We start from the raw sequence: 16680 nt of genomic DNA on the forward strand, positions 1-16680 counted from the left end.
GAGCTTTCCTCCTTCGTCAGGTGAAGTGAGGAGGAATTGCATAAAGGCACAGCATATATAGTCAGAGAACAATGCCTGGTGATTACAGATAATCTTTCTAACTGCCCTTTATCACACCTTGGCAGACAGATAATCACAGCAATCAAAGGAGTGTTCAAACAGGTTAGTCAGGGAGACCTTACATCCAAGGATACGGAGGTGGGGTCACCAGGGGTCAAATGTAGCAGATGCTGGGGTTTGTATTAAAAACAGATAACTTTTTTTTGCTGGAAATCGCAGCAGGTCCGGCCGCATCTGTGTATGGAGAACAAGCCAACTACGACTTGAGTCTGGATGACTCTACGTCAGGTGGGGTTACACGTAGCGTGACATGAACCCAAGATCCCGGTTGAGGCTGTCCTCATGGGCGCGGAACTTGGCTATCAATTTCTGCTCGACGATTTTGCGTTGTCGTGTGTCTCGAAGGCCGCCTTGGAGAACGCTTACCCGAAGATCGGAGGCTGAATGTCCTTGACTGCTGAAGTGTTCCCCGACTGGGAGGGAACCCTCCTATCTGGCGATTGTTGTGCGGTGTCCGTTCATCCGTTGTCGCAGTGTCTGCATGGTCTCGCCTTGTGTCCAAGAATGAAACCGATTCTGAGGAGTAGTCCATGGTGAGTTTGATGACGATAACATCAACAAGTTCCATCCCACCATCAAACTCACCATGGACGACTCCTCAGAATCGGTTTCATTCTTGGACACACGAATCTCCATCAAAGACGGGCACCTCAGCACCTCACTCTACCGCAAGCCCACGGACAACCTCACGATGCTCCACTTTTCCAGCTTCCACCCTAACCACGTCAAAGAGGCCATCCCCTATGGACAGGCCCTGCGAATACACAGGATCTGCTCAGACGAGGAGGAACGCGATGGACACCTACACACGCTGAAAGACGCCCTCGTAAGAAAGGGATAGGACGCTCGACTCGTCGATCGATAGTTCCGACGGGCCACAGCGAAAAATTGCACAGACCTCCTCAGAAGACAAACACGGGACACAACCAACAGAGTACTCTTCGTCGTCCAGTACTTCCCCGGAGCGGAGAAACTACGCCATGTTCTTCGCAGCCTTCAACATGTCATCGATGGCGACGAACGCCTCACGAAGGCCATCCCCACGCCTCCACTACTCGCCTTCAAACAGCCACCTAACCTCAAACAGACCATCGTTCGCAGCAAATTACCCAGCTTTCAGGAGAACAGCGTCCACGACACCACACAACCCTGCCGCAGCAACCTCTGCAAGACATGCCAGATCATCGACATAGATACCACCATCACACGAGAGGACACCACCCACCAGGTACATGGTTCATACTCCTGTGACTCGGCCAACGTTGTCTACCTCATACGTTGCAGGAAAGGATGCCCCGGAGCATGGTACATCGGCGAGACCATGCAGACACTGCGACAACGGATGAATGGACACCGCACAACAATCGCCAGACAGGAGGGTTCCCTCCCAGTCGGGGAACGCTTCAGCAGTCAAGGACATTCAGCCTCCGATCTTCGGGTAAGCGTTCTCCAAGGCGGCCTTCGAGACACACGACAACGCAAAATCGTCGAGCAGAAATTGATAGCCAAGTTCCGCGCCCATGAGGACGGCCTCAACCGGGATCTTGGGTTCATGTCACGCTACATGTAACCCCACCTGACGTAGAGTCATCCAGACTCAAGTCGTAGTTGGCTTGTTCTCCATACACAGATGTGGCTGGACCTGCTGCGATTTCCAGCAAAAAAAAAGTTCTTTTTTTAATACAAACCCCAGCATCTGCTACATGTGACCCCACCTCAGTATTCTTGGATGTAAGGTTTCCCTGACTAACCTGTTTGAACACTCCTTTGATTGCCGTGATTATCTGTCTGAGGTGTGATGAAGGGCAGTTAGAAAGATTATCTGTAATCACCAGGCATTGTTCTCTGACTATATATGCTGTGCCTTTATGCAAATCCTCCTCACTTCACCTGACGAAGGAGCAAAGCTCCGAAAGCTTGTGATTTCAAATAAAGCTGTTGGACTATAACCTGCTGTTGTGCGACTCCTTTCATTTGTCCACCCCAGTCCATCACCGCCATCTCCACATCATCTCCTGATTGTGTCATTAAACATAGTTAGGTCCAAGGAAGTGAGGTGCAAGCACAGAAACTAGCTTAACTCCATTACTCATGGCAAAAGACTCAAGCCTCACTCCACAGCATTCCACATAAGCTGTTCGAATTCTTTCATCTTGCTGCTCATGCTGTCAGGCAGTGATGCAATCCATCAGATGCCAGTTCCTGGATCAAGGATGTGTCCAAGTTGTCTTAAGCTCATTTGAATGTCAGAAGACAGTGGTGATGACCAGATCGTGTTCAAAACATTCTGCATGAGGAGATTGGCATTCTTGGCAGCATCCCAGGTGTTGGCATCCCACCAACCCAAACAGTGAAGTCTCCAAAAACGATGAATCTCTCTGCTGATGGCATTGCAACAATAAGTCAAGATCAATAAAATACTGCTCTTTCACCTTATCTTCATCCCTCATTATTGGTGTATGGGCATTAGTGATAGGGGCATAGTGCTTCTGTTTTTGTGGTACTCTCAATCATCAAGTTTCCATTGTTTTTTTTGTCAGACTAGCCACCTTCACAGTAATGTAACTGCAAATCACAAACCCTACACCAGTGTGTGCACACCACCTCTGCCCAGCCACAATAGAAGATGGTATAACCAGCACCATCTTCCACAAGTTGCTCTCCTCCAGCAAGCATGATCTTGCTCAATGCAACAACGTCAACATCATGGGAAGATAGGTCTCATGCTGCTAGTTCATTCTCATCTTTGTGACTTGGTCGTGTATTTATATTCGCACGGTGTATGCATGTGTACTTTAACCTTTTTGTGCGTTAGTTGTTGAAATGTCAAGACAAAAGCAGAGTGTGCAAGTATTTTTGAACAGTGAGTGCTTTACTTCACAGAGTCATAGAAGGGTCACAGCATGGAAGGAGGCCATTCGCCCCATCGAGTCCGCACCAGCTCTATGCTAGTCCCATTCCCCCGCCCTATCCCCGTAGCCCTGCAATTTTTTTTTACTTTCAAGTACTTACCCAGATCCTTTTTGAAGGCCATGATTGAATCTGCCTCCACCACCCCGTCAGGCAGTGCATTCCAGACCTTAACCACTCGCTGTGTAAAAAATGTTTATTCCTCGTCACCTGTGGTTCTTTTGCCAATCACCTTAAATCTATGTCCTCTGGTTCTTGACCCTTCCGCCAATGGGAACAGTTTCTCTCTATCTATTCTGTCCAGACTCTTCATGATTTTGAATACCTCTATCAAATCTCCTCGCAACCATCTCTGTTCCAAGGAGAACAATTCCAGCTTCTCCAGTCTATCAACATAACTAAAGTCTCTCATCCCTGGAATCATTCTAATAAATCTCTTCTGCACCCTCTCTTAGGCCTTCACATCTTTCCTAAAGGGCGGTGCCCAGAACTGAACACAATACTCCAGTTGTGGCCGAACCAGTGTTTTATAGAAGGTTCATGATGACGTCCTTACTTTTGTACTCTATGCCTCTAAAGCCTAGGATCCCGTATGCTTTTTGAACCGCTTTCTCAACCTGCACTGCCAGCTTCAACGATTAGTGCACATATACCCCCAGATCCCTCTATTCCTGTACCTCTTTTAGAATTGTGCCCTCCAGTTTATATTGCCTCTCCTTGTTCTTCCTACCAAAATATATCACTTCGCATTCCAGCCTGTCTATACCCTCTTGAAGCTTATCACTATCCTCCTCACTACCCTTGGTGAAGAGGATACTACCCTTCCAAGTTTTGTGTCATCTACAAATTTTGAAATTGTGCCCTATACACCCAAGTCCAAGTCATTAATATATAATCGAGAAACGCAGTGGTCCCAGCACCGTCCCCTGGGGAACACCACTGTACACCTTCCTCCAGTCCAAAAAACAACCGTTCACCACTACTCTCTGTTTCCTGTCTATTAGCCAATTCTGTATCCATGTTGCTACTGCCACCTTTAATCTATGGGCCGCAATCTTGATTACAAGCCTACCATGCGGTACTTTATCAAACGCCTTTTGAAAGTCCATATGCACCACATCAACTGCATTGCCCTCATCTACCCTCCCTGGTACCTCATCCAAAAACTCTCAGGTTAGTTTTACATGACTTGCCTTCAGCTTCCTTGGTTACTGAATGGTGGTAGATATTTGTTAAGTTAATATACATGCGAGGTACATTTATCTGTATTGTATGAAAGATGTTTTCTACTAAAATTAATGCATGAGGCTAAAACGGTGTCACCATAGCCACACCTGTGCCTAGTCAACAATTTCTATTGGACAACACTGATCTAATAAACAAGCCCAGGAGTATTTGGGGAATTTGATCTTAGTTACACCCTTTTTTGTGATGGAGCTCAGAGCTGCCGATCCTGGTGAATGATAAAAGATGCCATGGTAACACTCAACGCTACAATTCCAAAGCTAAACAATAAAACAAGACAAATAGAGATGGATAGGAACTTGTCAAACCACAGTAATCGATGATGTTCTATACTCCTAAGTTTCCCACCCAAATTAAAAACAAATCACGAATAAACTGTTTCCAGACTGAATATCTACTCTAATTTTAAATGTGAGATAAATAGATGAGCCTGCAGGAAGGAATGAAGTAGGGGGGAAAAGGAAAGCAAGAAGAACAAGACAGGAAAGCAAAATAAAAAGTTAACAGGCAAGAGAAAAATTTAGCCATTTTCATTTAGCTGCTTCTATACTTTTGAAAAAGGTGTATACTCACTCAGCAAGAGGCGACCTAATCATCCTGGACAATATTGCCACCGCTCCCCCCGCCCCCCCCCACCACAGAGGATCCTCCCAGTCTCCCGCCGCCCCTCCCACCCCCAAATCAAGTGTGCCACTGTAAATGAAAATACAATTGAAGTGAAATTTACTCCATTCTTAAGGCTGCATGGCAAATAAAATGTGTATTCCATCATTCCAAGCTTTGCGCTCGAGCAGACCTTTGCATATGTGCAAAAATAAGTATTTAGCATTCCGAGGAATGTCTCACTCCAAAATGTGAGATTAAAAATAAAATTGTTGGACTATAACTTGGTGTTGTAAAATTGTTTACAATTTCCAAAATGTGTGGCATTCAGCATCTCGACAAGAACTCACTGATCTAATTCATAGCAGTCAGCCTTCATTTAAAAACGTAACTTGGAAGATACATTCATGGCTGGAATAATCAGGATTCATCAAGTTTGCATCAGACAGTAAAAATGTCAAAAACGGTCCAATTAGCACCTACCTCATGCTTGAAGATTTGAATTTTCCTTGCACTAAGTAATTAATGTGCCACGGGCAGCAAGAGGGATGTCCTGGATTTTGTCGATAAAGGGGAGAAACATGCTCTTGGGAACACTCAGTGATACGCTGGTGTGCTACCTGCATAAACAGTACAAGGTTCCAGCACCAAAACTGCTCCTCACTGAACTTTGTCACCCATAGATAAGTAGGATTTTTGTCAAGGCACCTTCATACCAGCCAGAAGGGACAGCACCATTTATTGCTCAACCCTAGTTGCACAAAAGAAGATTAAGAGTCAATTACATAGTGTAAGACTGGAGTCACACATAGGCAAGTTCCCTTCCCTGAAGGACATTAGTGATCCAGCTGGGTTTTTTTTTCTGGTGGTAGCCCAGGTTTAATGAATTGAATTTCACAACTTGCTATGGTAGGATCTCAAAATCTCTGGGTTGCTAGTCCAGTACCATAACCACTAGGCTACTGTACCCTGCAAGCCTCATAAGAACATAAGAAATAGGAGCAGGAGTAGGCCAATCGGCCCCTCGAGCCTGCTCCACCATTCAATAAGATCATGGCTGATCTGATCCTAATCGCAAATCTAAATTCATGTCCAATTTCCTGCCCGCTCCCCGTAACCCCGAATTCCCTTTGCTTCTAGGAAACTGTCGATTTCTGTTTTAAATTTATTCAATGATGTAGCTTCCACAGCTTCCTGGGGCAGCAAATTCCACAGACCTACCACCCTCTGAGTGAAGAAGTTTCTCTTCATCTCAGTTTGGAAAGAGCAGCCCCTTATTCTAAGATTATGCCCCCTCGTTCTAGTTTCACCCATCCTTGGGAACATCCTTACCGCATCCACACGATCAAGCCCCTTCACAATCTTATATGTTTCAATACGATCGCCTCTCATTCTTCTGAACTCCAATGAGTAGAGTCCCAATCCACTCAACCTCTCCTCATATGTCCACCCCCTCATCACCAGGATTAACCGAGTGAACGTTCTTTGTACTGCCTCGAGAGCAAGTATGTCTTTTCTTAAGTATGGAGACCAAAACTGTATGCAGTATTCCAGGTGCGGTCTCACCAATACCTTATATAACTGCAGCAATACCTCCCTGTTTTTATATTCTATCCCCCGAGCAATAAACGCCAACATTCCGTTGGCCTTCTTGATCACCTGCTGCACCTGCATACTAACTTTTTGATCTTCTTGCACTAGGACCCCCAGATCCCTTTGTACTGCAGTACTTTCCAGTTTCTCGCCATTAAGATAATAACTTGCTCTCTGATTTTTCCTGCCAAAGTGCATAACCTCACATTTTCCAATATTGTATTGCATCTGCCAAATCTCCGCCCACTCATCCAGCCTGTCTATAGCCCCCTGTAGGTTTTTTATGTCCTCCTCACTCTCCACTTTCCCTCCCATCTTTATATCATCTGCAAACTTTGATATGTTACACTCGGTCCCCTCCTCCAAATCGTTAATATAGATTGTAAAGAGTTGGGGACCCAGCACCGACCCCTGCGGAACACCACTGGCCACTGGTTGCCAGTCCGAGAATGAACCATTTATCCCAACTCTTTGCTTCCTGTTAGATAACCAATCCTCCACCCATGCCAGAATATTACCCCCAATCCAGTGATTCTTTATCTTGAGCAATAATCTTTTATGTGGCACCTTGTCGAATGCCTTCTGGAAGTCTAAATACACTACGTCCACTGGTTCCCCTTTATCCACCCTGTACGTTATATCCTCAAAGAACTCAAGCAAATTTGTGAGACATGACTTCCCCTTCATAAAGCCATGCTGACTTTGTACTACTAAATTATGTTTATCCAAATGTTCCGCTACTGTCTCCTTAATAATAGACTCCAAAATTTTACCCACCACAGGTGTTAAGCTAACTGGTCTATAATTTCCAGCCTTCTGCCTACTACCCTTTTTAAATAAGGGTGTTACATTAGCAGTTTTCCAATCTGCCGGGACCTTTGCCGAGTCCAGAGAATTTTGGAAAATTATTACCAAAGCATCCACAATCCCTACTGCCACTTCCCTCAAGACCCTAGGATGTAAGCCATCAGGTCCAGGGGATTTATCCGCCTTGAGTGCCATTATTTTACTGAGTACCAATTCCTTCGTGATTTTAATCGTATTTAGCTCCTCCCCCACTAGAGCCCCCTGTTTGTCCAGTGTTGGGATATTCTTAGTGTCCTCTACCGTAAAGACTGAAACAAAATAATTGTTCAGCATTTTTGCCATTTCCATGTTTCCCACCATTAATTTCCCGGTCTCACCCTCTAAGGGACCTACGTTTGCCTTAGCCACCCTTTTTATATAACTGTAGAAACTCTCGCTATCTGTTTTTATATTTTTTTGCTAATTTATTTTCATAATCTATCTTCCCTTTCTTAATCAATCCTTTAGTTACTTTTTGCTGTCTTTTGAAGACTTCCCAATCTTCTATCCTCCCACTAAGTTTGGCGACCTTATATGTCCTTGTTTTTAGTCGGATACTATCCTTAATTTCTTTACTTAGCCACGGATGGCTATCATTTCTTTTACACCCTTTTTCCTCAGTGGAATATATTTTTTTTGAAAGTTGTAAAATAACTCCTTGAATGAACACCACTGCTCATGTACCGTCTTACCCTTTAATCTATTTTCCCAGTCCACTTTAATCAATTCCGCTCTCATACCATCATAGTCTCCTTTATTCAAGCTCAGTACGCTTGTTTGAGAACCAACCTTCTCACCCTCGAATTGGATATGGAATGTAAACATGTTATGGTCACTCATTCCAAGAGGATCCTTAACTAGGACATTATTAATTAATCCTGGCTCATTACACAGGACCAGGTCCAAGGTTGCTTGCCCCCTTGTAGGATCAGTTACATACTGCTAAAGAAATCCATCCCTTATACACTCAATAAACTCTTCCTCAAGGCTGCCCTGCCCAATTTGATTTGTCCAGTTAATATGATAGTTAAAATCCCCCATAATTATAGCTGTTATAATTCTATCAAGACAATTCAGCAATGACAACAAGCAGTTACCCTGAAGACTGTCCAGCTGAAGCATGACTCATGTAGCAGCATACAGTTAAGCATACTGAGGGGCAGCAGAAACTGTGAAAACATGAAAGGTTTGCACCACTTAGTATTTTGCATAGGAATTTTTTTCTGTTCGGATCTGAACCCTGAAGGACTGTGGTGAGGTGAGGGGTGTGGGTCAGGTGAACCACATCATCTGTTCCATTCCCTCTTTATTTGTCACGTCCTTATTAAATTTTTCAGGATTTTGAGGAGAAGGCTGAGGCAGACAAAGTTGCAGAGGTGGTTTTGGTGATGGATGGGATAGGGTACTTGAAGCTCAGCTCAGGGTCAAACAGGACACCGAGGTTATATACCGTCAGGTTCAGAATGAGCCAAGAATGGGACAAGGGAATGGTAATGGAGGTTAAAACACAAGGCTTTTGGCATAAGCCGAACTGGATGACTTTGACCTTGGCACTGTTACATTGGAGAAAGATCACTGGAGAAATTATTTAGAACAAAAAGGCAAGGGGAGAGTGTTTTTTAAAATTTCATCTTCGGGGGTTTGAAAAAAAAGTTAAGGAGAGTTTATTCACTAAAGTCCGTCATTGTATTTTTTTTTCCCTGAAGAAAAGGGCAAAACTTCGTAGCCAATTTGCGCACAGCAAGATCCTACGAACAGCAATGAGATAATAACCAGGTGTTCTGTTTTGGTGATATTGGTTGAGGGATAAATATTGGCCAGGGGGAGAACTGGTCGTCTTCAAATAGTGCCGTGGGATTTTTTACGCCCATCTGAGAGTTCAACATCTCATCTGAAAGACAGCACCTACGACAGTGCAGCTCTCCCTCAGTACAGCACTGCAGTGTCAACATAGATTATGTGCTCAAGTCTCTGGAGTGGGACTTGAAACCATGACCTTCTGATTCAGAGGCGAGAGTGCTACCCACTGAGTCACGGCTGGCAGAGAGAAGTCTCAAAAAATAAGATACCACTTGAACCCACTCAATGAGGCCACTATCTTGTAACTCAGCTAATCATTATTTAATACACAAATTACTTGACACTGATGATTATATTCTACAATCTCTCCCCAAATATCCATTTTTATTCTTTACGTAAACCACAGGTAACCAAATAAATGATTTGTGATGCTTGAAATATACAGCCATCCATCTGACACAGGTATGCAAACTCTAAGTACACATATCCAAAGCAATCAGTTCCTGGCACCGTATTAGCTATAGTTAGAAGCAGCATCTTCAGTCTTTCCCATCCATATATTACACACGCACACACAATACCATACACTGTGCTATACTGGTCACTACCAGAATCTTCAGTCCTGTCGCAATATTTCTCACTACAGTTGTTGTAAGCTCTACCAACAATAGCTTCACACAGTGTATGGCAGACTCACATTAGGAAAGCCGTATTGTAGTTGCTTTCATGATTTGAAGTATGTCCACAGGAACTGAGTCTTCCAGATAGCACAGAACAAACAATAAACTGATAACTTACAACTTTAGTTTTCACGAAGATAAAGTGATCACAATAATTATTTAACTTCAAACTGCCTCTTGTAATTGAAGAAAAAACTGTACTTATTATGCCAGACCTAACACAGCAGATTTCTAACAAAGATTTAACTCTTCAAATATTGAACTGCATTTAAAAACAGGATTAGAGTTGTGCAACATCCAAATGACACACATTTGTTCAAATTCTGAATGTGAGAAAAAAATACTACAAGACACCAAAACATTTATACACTCGCAGTAGTCGCTAAATAAACTGAGAACTGGTTAGATTTTTATTTTAGGTGTAAAAATGATCTTTGAAGGGAAATTATATTTGCATCTCAATACCACATGCAGTGATACGCTCTCCTTCCAAAACTAGAAGATTTTAAAAAAAAACTTGTCATAAATAGCAAACTCTAGAAGATCCATAACTTAAAAGGTGAAATATTCTGAATGTTTAATTTCTCACAGTCTCATTTTTAAGCTAAAAACATTTATATTTGCTACTATATGGGTAAAATTTATTTCTTTTTAGTCTCAACAAAACATTTGCTCTTCCACCTGACAAGCTGCAGGCTGCTCCAATGTTGAGGTTGAGTGGTTCCATTCTAAGGTGAACAGAAATATCAATGATTGGCTTTTACAAATTCTGAGCAATTCTACTACTATCTACATTGGCTCATGAATATCTTCATGAGTTTATCCAGTAAATAACCAAGACGTTATATTATGAATTTTGGTTTTCCATAGATACTACCTTGGGTGGTGTCAGTCACTCCTTTAAGTGGACTGAACATCTTACTTTTATGGGAATTGATTCACATTGCTCTAAATATACTTGCTCTATAGCTAACCCAGGGATGTAGAAACAGCAACCCCTTGTGATCTGGATCAGATACCCACATCTTTCGCTTATGTATTTCTTCAATCTCTCTGCAAGCAAACCGAACAAACGCTTGGTGAGACAAGACTGGACGTAAACTGTTTAGCTGCTTTATTTCCCATCAGGTGAATCAGATTCACTTAGTTCCATCAATGCAACTTGTAATCTGACTAATGTAAAAATAACAAACACACTCTATTCCTCCCATTTCAGTGGGTCATCTTGATGACTTAAAGCTAATTTTCTAACTCCTCTCTCCTGTATTCCATCCTCCTCGTGTTCCTTTGCTGCCTGACTGCCTTTGGCTTTTGCAGGTCTTTTTTTTAAAAAAAAGAGGCCAACATTGTCAGCTTTTGGTCAAACTGAGCACCACCGCATAGAATCAACCAACCTAACCTGACAATGACCCTGCTGAATTCAAATGAATAGAGTTGACGGAATCGCAGCGAGTGTGAGTGATCACTAGAATGTCAAACTATCTTTTATTGTCTCCAGCACACTGGTTCAACCCCCCCCCGCCCTCCCATCTGAAATCTAATGTATACTTGCCAGCCCTGCTATCCTGTGAATTTAACCCCTTAAGAGCCAAGTTTAGCTCAACACTAGTATTTTTTTTATCATATTACACCAAAATCCCCCAAGGTGGCACAGCCTGAATTCCAAAAACCTGACACATACAAACCAAGAAGGTTTATGGTTCGATTCCCCTGTACACTGGAGTTAACAGATCTCAGTCAAGGCAGCTGAAGGGGCGTTACAATTGTCCTCAGTGTCAATAGAATGGAAGTTCCTGTTCACAATTGCTATTTGGCATCTCCGACTTAAAGTGCATGTGAGGACAGGATCTGACTCCACTGTAATACTGCCAATACTTGCTGTCAAAGCTGAGGAATGAATAATGCCCACTTGGGAAAGGCAACAAAGAGTAGTCAGCACCTGTGGAATGGTACCCAAAATTGAGCCTTTGAGGAAGGGAAGGGCATTCAAGAAAGAAGATTGTCTCGTTACAACTGCTCCTTTTAAAAAAGGGCAGGCACAGATTAAAACATGCTCATTCTGCTTCAAAGAGAGATGTAAATTACATTAATTTTGCAGTCAGTTCTGGCATTCAGCTTGGCAAGACAAGCATGTTTTTCTGGTTTGTCCAGGCACAGATTTTATTGAACTAATTTAGAAACCTGAATTTCATATAAAAGTGCTTAAGGCAGAAGGTGTTTACACTATTTCACCAATCCCATAATTCCACCATTTCCAGCAAAAGTACGAGGAGAGAAAAACGTACGTCTGCAGACACCATTAGTAATGCTTGGAAATGCTGCAAGGGGATTTCATGAAAGACTTGCTCTTCTGCTCAAGTTTCTTTCCCTCCTCTTGCGCTCACCTTCCTAAGATACCACTGTTGTTACCCTTCTACCAGTTACTCTGTCTCTGATCCAACTGGCTCAAAACCCCCACATCTGCTGTGTTTCTTAGAAAGGGGTACAGCATTCCCTTAGCAATGTTAATAATAAGTAGAGTAAAATCCATGTGCAAAATACTGTACAGTTTAGTACACATCTCAGAAAACTTTCTAGACTGCAGTGCACCCTGAAAGCTCCTCCCCTTCCCAGAAACCTATCTCCTCCCAAAACAGAGCACACCAAATCTTCACCGACAGTTATTTATATGATAAATGTCAGTTAACCTGGTTTATTACAGGTTTTTCCCCCAAGGTAGGTGACAGAGAATGCACATCAACAAAAAAAGATAACCTTCAGCACTAAATAATTAATAATATCAACATTTTTACCTTGGGCATGGGGAGAGAGAATGGAAAATAATAAGAAATGTGCAACATCCAATCTAGATAATAAAGTGGAGATAGGTTGGACCTGCCCTATTCAGGAGCACCAACAGTGGAAGAGCAGGGCAGGTCAATGCATCAGTGTGAGTGACAGAGGAGTCTTTCCCTGAACATTGGCAGAGGAACTAAAAAATGGGTAGGACTGGGATTACCACACCAACCATCACCCCTCCTCTCCCCCCGATGAAGGGAAAAAGAAACCTAGGATCAGTTCCACCATATTCTGCACCAACTAAAGAGATGCAACATAAAGTTGGGGTAAAAAGGGAAAAAATAGAAGCTATAAATATTTATTTAACAGCTAAAATGGGCAGCAACAACCATGATGATCATAACCCAAACATGTTTGGGGAAGGGCAGGGAAAGAGAAGAGAAATACAACAAAATGATGAGTCCCAGCTAAAAGGTCAACTTTTTCTCTTCCACAAGCTAACTAACCAGCTGAGTACATATGCATTTTCTATTTTTCTTTTCATCCAAAACCAATATTGCCACATGTTTGATGTTATCAGAAAATGGCAAACAAATTGGATTGGGAATGAGCTGGGAGGAGATGTTGAAAGCAATGTTACATCGACAGGTGAAGGAGGAAAAGAAAAGCAAGAGGAAAAGAAGGATGCTTCTTGATCACCTGAAGAATAAGAGATGGTGTGGGGAATTGAAGAGAGAAGCACAATGCGAGAGGTTTGGAGAAAGAGGCGTTGAGTCAAAACCTGCTATAGGTAGACCATTTATGATGATGATTGGCACATCTCTGACACCAACGTTTCCAAGAAAAATAAAAGGGGAGGGAAAGAAGTGCAAGACACAGAAAAATTACAAGTGGAAAAACCAAATCCAAAACGAAGGTGAAGGAGGATATTTTGGTAAGAGGAATATGGAACCGGAGGGGGTCTTCCCACCAGTGATGGTGAATTTAATTGCTCTTCTGGGCACTCGCGACGGAGTTTCACACACTGATCACGATTAACAAGTACGACGGGATCAGCCGGCGAGCGCAGCCAACTCCATCAATGAGCGTCACTGTGTTTTATTAATAATAAAGCGGGCTGGGGAGATGATGATCGGAACTCACTCATCCTCGTCCCCCAGCAGCTGTCGGCTCCCATTCATTTGGGGAATTAACAATTATGGAAACACACACTTGAAACGTCACCTTCCTCCCGCAAATCCACAATGAAATTAACCTGTGGAACACGGTGACCGGCTAGAAAAAGGCACCAGACATTGGATGGGTTTTGTCGCCATCTCCGCAGCACTCCGTGCATATGCATGATTGCACCGATTTACCCATTCTGCAAAGCATCCACAATTGCATCTTTACGCTTTTATCCGCATATTTTTATTATTATTATTATTGCGCCGTATTAACCGGAACGGGTGCGCGCGCCGCACAGCATCTCGAGCCGGTAACGGCTCACGCTCCATCCTGCCCCCGGACCGCGGGAAGGAAGCGGCCACCCGGCGCCACTCCGGCCCCGCCAGCCTTCCCGCCCCGTGTTCTCACACAGAAATCACCTCGGGCCGGCTGCCCGTGCCCCGGTTTGCCTCACCTCGTTTGTCGGGCTCCCCGTCCCCACTCCGCTTTGCCACAACACGCTGCTCCGCCATCTTATCGCTGCGAGTAAAAGCGTCAACAACACACGGTCCGCTCCGCCCGCCTGCCATTGGACGAAGCGTCGCCGGGGCCCCGCATCCCATTGGACAGGTCCGCCGCCCCTGTCGCGCTTCCCATTGGACCGAGAAACGGTCCTGCTTCCCATTGGTCAGGACTAAGTTTGGTCCCGCTCACTGATTGGACAAGCCGTGATAAAGCAAGTCCCGTGCCATCGCACATTGGCACAAACCAGCTGCTGAACCAGTTGCCCTTTTCATTGGATGGCTCACGGGGCAGGGTATCCCCCAGCACAGAATGCCTATTACTGGAAGCACAAGATTCCTAAATGACTGATGCCAGGATGTGGTCCTGACTACATCAGAGGCAGCAACATTTCATCTGGCTCTTTGGTTCATAGAGAGCAATAAAAGTACATATAACTCCAGCAGCTGGTTGGGTGCAGGGAAAAACACAGATGAAGGACATGCAGATTCAGCATTGGTACTTCACTGAGCTACTTATAGCAATGCATGCCCAGTGCAGTGTCTCTAGTATAACACTAACACAAGTGCAAGGTAGCGACAATTGAATATTATCACATGGTCCTGCTCCTTTTGAACCCACAAGGAATAAAAAAAAGTTACTTTAATTGGCCTCTTCTGGTCCCACATCCTCTTCTTGTGCCTTCACCCAGCAGGAAAGCTGCAGTGGCTGCCCCACTCAGGCCAGTGTTAAAATTGCAGTCGTAGCCCAATGACATCTTTGGACCACAATCTGCATGTTTAAAGAAGGAAAGACGAGCAGGTTAAAATCAGGATCGGTAGACTTCCAAAAAAGGCATTTGATAAATTTCACATGAAAAACTACATGTCGGGGCACTACTGTTTCGAACTTACATCAACAACTTGGATTCAGAAACTCAACGCAAAGTGGTTAAAGTTGCAGATGATACCAAGCAGTGAAATTGAAGGAGGCCGTCCAGAAATTACATAGGACCTTTAGGAACAGGAGTAGGCCACTCTACACCTCAAATCCATTTTCCTGCCTTTGCTCCATATCCCTTGAAATCCTTACCTAACAAAAATCTATCACAGTTCTTGAAATCTCCAATGACCCATCATCCACATCCTTTTGGGGCAGAGGGTACCAGATTTCAATTACCCTACAGAGAAGCCCATGAGGATGATCCCTAGTATCAGGAGTCCAAGTTATGAGGAAAAACAAATGATATCCCTAAGCAAAGTAACAATGGTGGAATATATGTGCTGATTGATTAAAGGAGGTTTGGCTGAAGAAGGCAACTTTATTGGTATACCAGAATTGTAGGCTGAGTACACAGTATCTGTGCATGGTGTGTGGCAATGTAGGAGAATCCAAGTAAGAGATGTTCTCTTTTATGCCATGATGACATCCAGTACAATATTGTTCTCTTTTTGTTCTGTGATGATAAAATACAAAAAACATGACTGTTTACATGAAAGCTGGTATGGTGATGGATTGACAGGTACACTACATCCACAACAAATAAATACTAAGATCACTCTGTTGACCTTGTCACCATAGCACAATGAATTGAACATGATTTCTGCACGCACTAACTGCAGGTCACTTCAATGATTGTGATTTCCATTGGTAGGCAGGTCTCAGATCCAATTGCTGATAATTACCTATGCTATTTTTCTTTATCAAAGATAAAAATGTGTCCAACCCCTGGTTGACCACACAAAACTGAATCACACATGAAAAAAATAATAACCTCTGAAGCATTTATTTTTCCACAGCCCATTCTCATTTAAACTGACGCAGAAGCACAAGAACAAAACATCATAGAAATGCGAAGAAGCCAATCAGCACAGACAGCTCACTTTCAACCAGCATTACTTTGTTCAGGGATATAAATAAATTCATCAGTTGCGAATATATTATAAACAAAAACCAAATCTTCATCATTGCAGTTACAGAATTAGCAAATCATACTGGGAGCTGAACCAACAATAGGCTTCACAAACCTATTATTTTAGCTTAGTCAGCAGTCTCTGCTTTAGGTTTTTATTGCATATTTAATGCAAGACCTAACTTACATCAGGAATGCTTTAGGTCGCTGAAATTCAAGAACCCTTGATTCTCATTTCTTGTATTATCATAAACAAAATACTGCAGATGCTGGAAATCTGAAATAAAAACAGAAAATGCGAGAAATACCCAGCAAGTCAGGTAGCATCTGTGGAGAAAGGAACAGAGTTAACATTTCAGGTTGACGATGATAGGTCATCGACCTGAAACATTGTCTTCTCCACAGATGCTGCCGAACTTGCTGAGTATTTCCAGCATTTTCTGTTCTTATTTCTTCTATTATCTTGTTAGGGTGACTAATCTGACTTGAGAATATGTTGGTGCAGGCACCTCACATTACAATGTGTCCAATTTACTTTATGTTGCA

The 16680-nt window shown here is 43.2% G+C and overlaps 1 protein-coding gene across 2 annotated transcripts in view; it reads right to left on the bottom strand.

Moving 5' to 3' along the window:
* The window catches only part of LOC137323918 (double-stranded RNA-specific editase 1-like), a 271806-nt gene extending 257536 nt beyond the window's left edge, over positions 1–14270 (bottom strand). The window contains exon 1 of one of the 2 annotated variants that reach the window (XM_067988003.1): positions 14197–14270. In XM_067988003.1, the coding sequence (XP_067844104.1) occupies positions 14197–14254 (58 nt within the window). In that variant the 5' untranslated portion in view covers positions 14255–14270. The remainder of the gene's footprint in view (positions 1–14196) is intronic. The other variant, XM_067988004.1, reaches the window with a different exon arrangement.
* Positions 14271–16680: the final 2410 nt, after the last annotated feature.

Source organism: Heptranchias perlo, chromosome 7, assembly GCF_035084215.1.
Source record: "Heptranchias perlo isolate sHepPer1 chromosome 7, sHepPer1.hap1, whole genome shotgun sequence".
Lineage (NCBI taxonomy): Eukaryota > Metazoa > Chordata > Chondrichthyes > Hexanchiformes > Hexanchidae > Heptranchias > Heptranchias perlo.